At 43.3% G+C, this 8,088-nt stretch overlaps 1 protein-coding gene across 2 annotated transcripts; it reads right to left on the reverse strand.

Moving 5' to 3' along the window:
* Positions 1 to 4,338: 4,338 nt before the first annotated feature.
* Positions 4,339 to 7,529, reverse strand: LOC144568263 (proline-rich receptor-like protein kinase PERK1). 2 transcript variants are annotated; one of them, XM_078318551.1, is made up of 9 exons: positions 7,301 to 7,529; positions 7,089 to 7,204; positions 6,026 to 6,535; positions 5,839 to 5,925; positions 5,647 to 5,717; positions 5,475 to 5,554; positions 5,078 to 5,237; positions 4,834 to 4,995; positions 4,339 to 4,542 (listed from the first exon to the last, which is right to left on the reverse strand). In XM_078318551.1, exons 1-9 carry the CDS (start codon positions 7,420 to 7,422, stop codon positions 4,417 to 4,419), a joined length of 1,434 nt encoding a protein of 477 aa, XP_078174677.1. In that variant the 5' UTR covers positions 7,423 to 7,529; the 3' UTR covers positions 4,339 to 4,416. The 2 variants fall into 2 exon arrangements, with proteins under 2 accessions (XP_078174677.1, XP_078174678.1); XM_078318552.1 differs by lacking the exon at positions 4,339 to 4,542 and adding an exon at positions 4,673 to 4,742.
* Positions 7,530 to 8,088: the final 559 nt, after the last annotated feature.

Genomic DNA, 8,088 nt, shown 5'->3' on the forward strand with positions numbered 1-8,088 from the left:
GTTCAGGACCCATGTTCCGTTTCTTCTGTCGGACGGGCTTGGCCTCGGGCCTGATGCACAGCCTATGCTCGGCAATGTCCCGCGGAATGCCTGGCATGTCGGTTGGAGACCATGCGAAGATGGACAGGTTCGCACGGAGGAACTCGAGTAGGGCATCTCTCGCCTTGCCTGTGATTGCTTGGCCAACATTAAGCAACTTGCCAGGCGAGACCTCTACCTGGTCGACTTCATCAGCGGGTTCCGCAGACCGCAGAGGACTCTGGTCTTTGGGATCTAGGACTAACATGGTGTTTGGCGGCATGAACTCGTTCTTTTGGCCCCTGCCCTTATGTTTACTCGCACTACCTCTATCGACTTGATGCACGGTACCACCTATTTCGCGAATGGAAGTCATGTAGCACTCCCGCGCAACATCCTGTTGCCCGCACTCTTCACCAACTCCAGTCGGTGTATGGAACTTTACTTTTAGATGCGGGGATGACACTATTGTGCCAATCTTGTTCAGGGTACTCCGCCCAATAATGGCGTTATACGTTGACGGGGCATTGACAACAAGAAATTCGACCAGCACCTCTATGGTTCTTGGAGGAGTGCCGAAAATGACCTTGAACTGGGCGATACCGCGCGGTTGTAAGGTATCGCCCGTAAATCCCACTAGGGGGGAAACGCCCCCTTGTAGGTCCATCATTTTACCCCCCATTTGCTTGAACGTGGACCAGTATAAAATATCTGCCGAACTTCCCGTATCAATCAGGATGCGCTTTACCCGATGTATTCCTATCTTGAGCGACAGGACGACCGGATCCTCGTGAGGCCATGTCACGTGTTTCATATCTTTTTCTGAGAAGGAGATGACCTCATCATGTCGAGGTCGTTTCCGGTCTATTTCTTGCTTGACCGTCATGACTGTCGGAAATGGTTTGACACCATGATGAGCTCTAGGCTTGTAAGCAGTATCCCTGTGTCCCCCGCTAATAACATGTATCACGGGACTACGCGCCGTACTTTGCTGTCACTGTTCCATGCGATGGTTATCACGGGTGTTTGGTAACGGATGTCTTGGTCCTGTGTAATCGTCTCGGTAAGGAATTTTCTTTCGGTAGTCTTGTCCTGTTCCGTCATATCTTCTTTTGTATTGCTGGAAAAACCTCGGGTCTAGAAATTCGGGTAACTTTCCTTCCCTAGCTAGACGTTCCAGGATATCTCGCAGCTGCTGACAGTCTTTTGTGGGATGCCCGTAAAATCCATGGAAGAGACACTTCGCATTGCTGTTTTTCACCTCAAAGATGGCTTTCGGTAAGGGGCGAGGCATGCAGAATCTCTCGAGGGCGACTTGATACAGTTCGGGTGCGTTGGTATTGAACTTCGCGTAATTAGTGTAGTGTTGTCGGTACTCATTGTTACGCGGCCGGATTTCTTGCTTATCACGGTTGTTCCGGCGAGGATCATCTGGTCGTCGAAAGAGCTCAAGCTTGTTTGAAAAGGTGTTCTTCTGCCGCCCTTCCACACGGTTGCTCTGTAAACCAATGTTCCGCCCTTGCCAGCCATTACTGGGTTGTCGGGGCAACCGAGACCTTGATTGTATCGTATCTCGGGCATCGTTCTCTGCTCTAATATACCCTTCTGCTAGTTTTAGGAATTCGCTGAGGGTGTGTATCTCTTTAAGGTGAGCGTCATGCCTTAACGTCCCGACCCCGCCTCGTCGGAGTCCTTTTCGCAAAGCTGCGATTGCAACCTCTTCATTCAAGTCATGTACTTTCCTGGAAGCATGCATGAACCGTTCCAAAAATTTGCAGGTTCCTTCTTTCGGTCCTTGTTCTATGTTGAACAGCATTTCACAAGTGATTCTGGGCTGGCGGACTGCCAAATACCTGGTCAGGAAGGCCTTGACTAAATCGTCAAACCTGTTGATGGATTTGCGTGGTAATCGCATGTACCACTCCCAAGCTTCGCCTTCCAGACATGTGGTAAAAACGCGACACATTATTGAGTCTGAAGCCCCTTGGAGGCGAAGTCGCTCTCGGAAGCCGAAAATGAAACTTTGCGGATCTTGAGAGTCCCAACTCCCCCGGAAAGAAGAAAGGTGGTTGGGGTACTTGAAGTCAACCATCGACTCGGCATACACTCCAGGTGCTAAGGGGCCATCTTCCTCATTCATGGTATAGGTATATCGTCCCGACTTCTTCGACTCGTATTCCTCAAGCTTAGCTGCCACTCGTACCTGGATCATCTCCTCTATTTGCGTCAAACTCAGCCTTCCGGTTGGGCTCCCGGACTTGCGTTTCTCTTGTCGTCCGTGTTTATCACGAAATCTCCTTCTTTCTTGGGAATTCTGTCGCTTTCGCCTGTTATTCCCGTGACGTTCCCGCCTGTCCCTATCTTTGGGAGGGGAACGTTCCTTGTTCCTTCGGGGGGATATTTCGGCGTCGTGACGAGAGGCTTCCCTTCGCAGAGAATGTGGTCGACGATCTCGCCTATCGACAGCGTCCTCATTTGGGGGGGACCGCTGACGCCTTTCTTCCTCATCTCGTTGGAGTTCGGCGTTATCTCCCGCATTCTCTCCTCCGTTACCTCCCGCTGAAGCTAGTCCTGTCCCTCCGGGATTGTCTAGGAGGTGTTCTGGTTGCGATCGTTCCACATGTCCTGTTTCTCGAGCAGTGGAACTTTCGCCACTCCTTTCGGTTCTGACATTATATAATTCTTCATCCAAGTTACGGATCGAGATGCTGGGACCTGTTCTGTCTCGGTCCAGATTGTTAAGTTGGAGACCCAGATGAGAAGCAGTTGGGCGAACTGGCACTACAGGGTCCCGATGGCCAACTGGTGGGGGATGTGGGATGTAAGCGAGGGCTGGAGCAGAATATTGACCCTGCATTGTCGGGTGGGTTTGATAAGCGTAGTGGATGTTTGGGTAGGTAAGGTGCGCATAGGCGTATGACGGGGGATATGAAAACATTTGTGGAGCATAGGAATATGAAAACATCTGGCTGTATGGATCCGAGGACGGCTGTTGTCCTCCTTGAGGAGTGTAAAGGGGTGGGGGTTGTCCTCTCGGTAGAGGCGGAACGACCGGTCTCGGATTGGCCGGAACGTCAGTGTTGAGCGGGGCGACATTCCCTCCTCTCGATGGTGGGGCAACAGGTCTCGGATTGGCCGAAACGTCGGCAAAAAGCCGAGTGTTGTTGCCCAGCTGTGGGTTAGGGAAAGTTTCGGAAGGGTCCAAAGGCATTCCTAGAGATAATGTCCCCAGTTCTCCTCCCGTCCCTTCCTGCGTCATCTAAAACTCAGGAGGTAAAGCTTAGTAGGCCCCACGGTGGTTGATACGGATCAAGTCCCGGAGGACCAGGCCGTAAGGTCTCTGTGGCTCGACTCGTCCCGGTCTCGGAAGTCTGGTTCGAGTCTCGCCGTCGTAACTTAGGGGAGTTGCAAAGGTATTCTTACTCTAACCTGTTGATACCTTTTCTAAAAAATGTTCAACCCCTAATTCCTCGGGATTTGGGACTTATATAGGTTATTCTTCTGACAATCATTCCGTGTTGTCAGGATTGTCAGAGTCCGCATATTACCTTTCGTGGCGTCCCTGCGGACACTCATAGGGTGACCCAGCCGACGAGGCCTTTCGACCGGGTCAGTTTTGGGCTTGTCTTGCTTTGTTTGGGATCGCCCCGGACAGGCCTCGGGCCTTGGTTATGCCGAACTGGCTTAATTGGGGATGAGGGTCTTATTCTTAATCCCGGCCTGGCCCGTTTCGGAATGCGAGACCGGGTTATTCATGACCCAAATCCATTCTTCTAGGGCCTTGTTTACATGGGCCTATCACCAATCAACCCAAATCAATATTTGGCATTTACTTAGTCAAATCAGATTGTCAGTATTTTCTTATCAAAAACGGAATCATTCTTCTAACATTATCTTAGCCACACACTTAAAATGCAATTGTGTTCAAAATCTTCTAAGCCCAAAGCCCATTAGTTTAGCTTTTACAGAAGGAGCAAAAGACAGAACAAAGCCCATATCAGTAAGAGGAGCAAATCCTGTCCAAAATTAATGAGGAAGGTTCAAATATTTGTGGTATGCCTCCAGTTTTAAATTCAATAATAAAATAAGTGTTCAAATAAAAATAATAAATAAAGTCATCACGCATGATTCATATCAAAAACGATTTTAATTTACAAGAAAATTCAAAAACCATTAATTTTGAAAACAAACTAAAAAAATTGGAAATATTTGCCAATTTTCTACATGGGAGATACTATTTTGGGGTACACTTAGCATAGTTGTTAGGTTATTTTTGCAGATTTAACCCCATCTTCATTTCTTTTCTTGTTTCTGTTAAACAAATAAAAACAAATAAAAACCAGAAAAAAAAAGGGCCCTTTCTTTAAAATAGAAAATGCAATTATGTACAAATTAGTTTTAGTTCGTGCTCGCACTTGATTCCTGAAATTCCATTGATAAAATTGAAGCGGTGTGAATTACATCTGATACACCTCTAATAAAAATATCATCAGGAGATGTCTGCCCTGCTAAGATTAATGCCACCTGCTCCCAGAAAAGAATAAAGTTACATAAATTGGAACTGAGGTTTGATACTACTTTTCAAGATACTTTACAAAATTTACTAGTTACTGTTTATCATGTCAAGAAAGAATTTTAATAACTCAATTGGCACTTATTTTTCTCTGTGAACAATTGTTTGAGCATCAGCTGTTTGATAGATTGTCTCTGTCAAAATTCCATGCCTGTTTAGGTTGTTATATGGCTAATGAGGAAATCACAATTCTTCATATTAAATAAGGAATATTTTAATTAATTATTGATGTCTAGTTGTACCTTACTCATCAATGGCCGATCCTGTGGTGATAGTTGTACACAAGCAGCTGCACAAGCTATCATCCGGTTCATCTCATCATAGTTATAAACATTACATAACCGTGAATCTACGAGAGAATCATAATTACCATTTTGTAATGCTTCTGTAAGCAATGGTCTCGCCTGAAAAACGATATATACATGTCAATTTACTCGATTTTAATAATTTTGTAAAACTTCACATGATTAGGGAAAAGGAGCTTACCCAATTTGCTAGGGTTTCATATGGGTTTGATTCTTCTGAGATAACTGGGCGGGTTATTATCGGCTTTTTTCCGGTGATCAGCTCAAGAAGCACAACACCAAATGAAAAGGTATCAGACTTTTCTCTTATCTCCCCCATAGAAAACTCAGGAGCCAAATACCTATAATCCTCAAATTAGAAATCTTAGTTTAGCATAAGAAACTCTCACTAGTTTCTGGTCAAACCAAAAGGTTGTTATTTCTTGAGGAAATGAGAAGTCTGACAAAATTGTTTTTGCCCAGAAATTTTATGATAAAGGTACAATAAAGCTGATAATTTCATAAAACAATATCTCACAAATTCTGACCTAAAATGACTAGAAAAGAATATTGGATTATTGAAAAACCTCACTTCTTACCCACGAGTACCCACGAGGTTGGTTGCCACAATCAGAGAAATGCCATCAGGAAAAAATTTGGCCATACCAAAATCTGCTACCTACATACAAAGAAGTTTAATTGTTATCATTACAAACAAAACAACGATTCTACAAACAGGGTTTGTTGGTTGAGCATCAAATTAGGACGTACCTTTGCTTCAAATGAAGAATCTACAAGAATATTAGCTGCCTTAATATCTCGATGAATAATCCTAGGTTGGCCTGTCACAGAGTAAATTATGGCTAAGGGAATAACAATATTTGGAACAAAAATAGCCATGTTCATGCAAGAGCAGTAAATTTGTGAGGTTCTAAGAAAAAAAAATTTAAAGGAATAACTCACATTCTTCATGCAGATATGCTAGTCCTTTTGCGGCTCCAATTGAGATCTTCAGCCTAGTATCCCAATCTATCGTGTCTTCATGATTACCTGATGACACATACGCAATAATTTAATAAATGTATAACATGGATCTAAGTATCTAACACATCTATATACTACTTTGAAGAAAAAAAAATGTTTCATATACCATGCAAATGATCCTCAATGGTCTTATTTGGCATGTATTCACAGACAATCATCCTTTTATCTTGTGTCATGCAACATCCGAAGTATTTCACGAGGTGCCGGTGATGAACCCGACTCAATACATCTACCTCCGCTTTAAACTCACGTTGGCCCCATGTGTTGTCAGACTTAAGCTGCTTGATTGCCACCTCCCTTCCATCATACAAGATACCTCTGTGCACAAAACCAAACCCTCCTTCCCCAAGAAAATTTTGAGCAGAGAAACCATTTGTCGCCTCCACCAACTCCTCGTATGTAAACCCACTTTTGAGGTAGTCGATGGTAATGATGACGGATGACAGGGAATCTACTGGTTGTTGCAAATCCCTCTGATGATATGCCGTGTTGTCATGCCGATTGATTGGTATTTGCACAGATGGCACTTGCACTGGTAATTGATTTTGGGTGTAGTACTGTGTCTGAGGTGGAATGGTGCTCCCTGATTGGTACAAAAGGGGTTTGAACTGTTGATCTGCATTAAGATTTGCAACATGCTTAATTTTGCATCCATGCAATGCATCACATTTCCTACACTTGAGGATAGTTGAGGGGATGTGAATCCCTCCATTGGTTTTTCACTATCACATACTAAAGGCATCAGGTAATAGTACAAGCAAATTTCAAAACAACTGAAATGATGTTTCAATAGTGGATCGACACCATAGATTAGCACCCCGGCAGGTATATATCTTAAAAATTAATTTTTGCTCAGTTGCTCTCTCTTACCTTTTCTAATTTTTCTTAATTAATGATAGCCAGCAGATATTAGATCATGTTTGCATCTCCAATGATCCCAATTTAGATAAAGCCCTCATCTAAACATAATAACAAGTAGAAGTTTCTAATACAGGTTGTATACCTTACAGTAGCGCATAATACAGTCTCTAATACATTAATTTATCATATATAGAATGTTCCATAAAATTTTATTGAAATATAAACTAAAAAAAAAAAAAGTTAGTGACCAACTAAATAGGGAGAAAATGCTAAAATAAAATCTATAGACAGCAAACATGTGATTGTACCATTTGTTCGCATCGAGCCTTCAAACACTCTGATACTGGCTTCAGCAATTGAATCGGAAACAAACAATAGTCCATTCATGAGACAGTTGCCACAGCAGCAGCATGTTAAAGCTCCCCTGAAATCATTTAATAATCATCTCAGTCTAAACTCTCCCAAGAAAAAAGAAGAAGAAATTAACAAAATTACACATGCACAAATCTTGCTCGATTACCCAACAAACGCTACAACGCCAATGAGCAAGGAGAGAGTGTAGAGAATCAACAGGATTGGAAGGATTAACAAGAAAATCAATGGGTGCATTACACCACGGTACTTGTTCGGAGTCGGAGGCATTTCAATTTTGTGATACGCTTCTTCCTGAGAAGAAGCGCTTAGAAGAGATTTTTTTTTAATTTGCTGAGAATACAGGAATGAATATTAAACAGAAAAGAATGCAAATTGGCAATTGTAGCTTTCAAGTGGAGTTGTTCTTAATAACTATCGCCTCCTATAAATCGCATCCCAGGCTTCTATGTTTCTTTGACCCTGTTAGGTATGGTCAGGATTTTGTGTGGCGTATACGGAGTTATCATCAGTGTTACTTTGTCACTGAGGAATAAGTTGAGTGTACATTGTACAAGCCTACAAGGCCTACGACTAGAGTGGGAAAACCGGCTCCGTTACAGAATGGCACGGCAAGCGTGTTGGTTATGGACCATGACTCACGTGTCCTTTGCTATAATCATTCGCGTGCCGTGACCATCTTTAGAAAATTTGGTACAGCGCGTCACGCGAAAGCTCTAGTCACAGACTCACAGCACAGCATAGCACATGGTTACGCAAATCACATGTAATTATGACCGTTAAATCTTAACCAAATGATGAATTTTGAATAAACTAACATAAATTATGATAAAATGGTCATGTAAGTCACGTTTAGGCATAGCGTGACTTACGTGACGTGACTATTTGCGTGCCGTGATCACCTCTTAATATTTTAGTCACGGCACGACACAGCAT

Source organism: Carex rostrata, chromosome 17 (genome assembly GCF_964058835.1).
Source record: "Carex rostrata chromosome 17, lpCarRost1.2, whole genome shotgun sequence".
Classification (NCBI taxonomy): Eukaryota; Viridiplantae; Streptophyta; class Magnoliopsida; order Poales; family Cyperaceae; genus Carex; species Carex rostrata.

Bases quoted from the DNA above. Each gene is read 5' to 3' on its own strand.
- LOC144568263 (XM_078318551.1), bottom strand. From the start codon at position 7,422: ATGCCTCCGACTCCGAACAAGTACCGTGGTGTAATGCACCCATTGATT. The intron at 7,205-7,300 runs GTAATCGAGCAA...AAATGATTTCAG, and splicing joins GGCGTTGTAGCGTTTGTTGG to GGGAGCTTTAACATGCTGCT. The intron at 5,238-5,474 runs GTAAGAAGTGAG...TGAGGATTATAG, and splicing joins AACCTCGTGGGTACTCGTGG to GTATTTGGCTCCTGAGTTTT.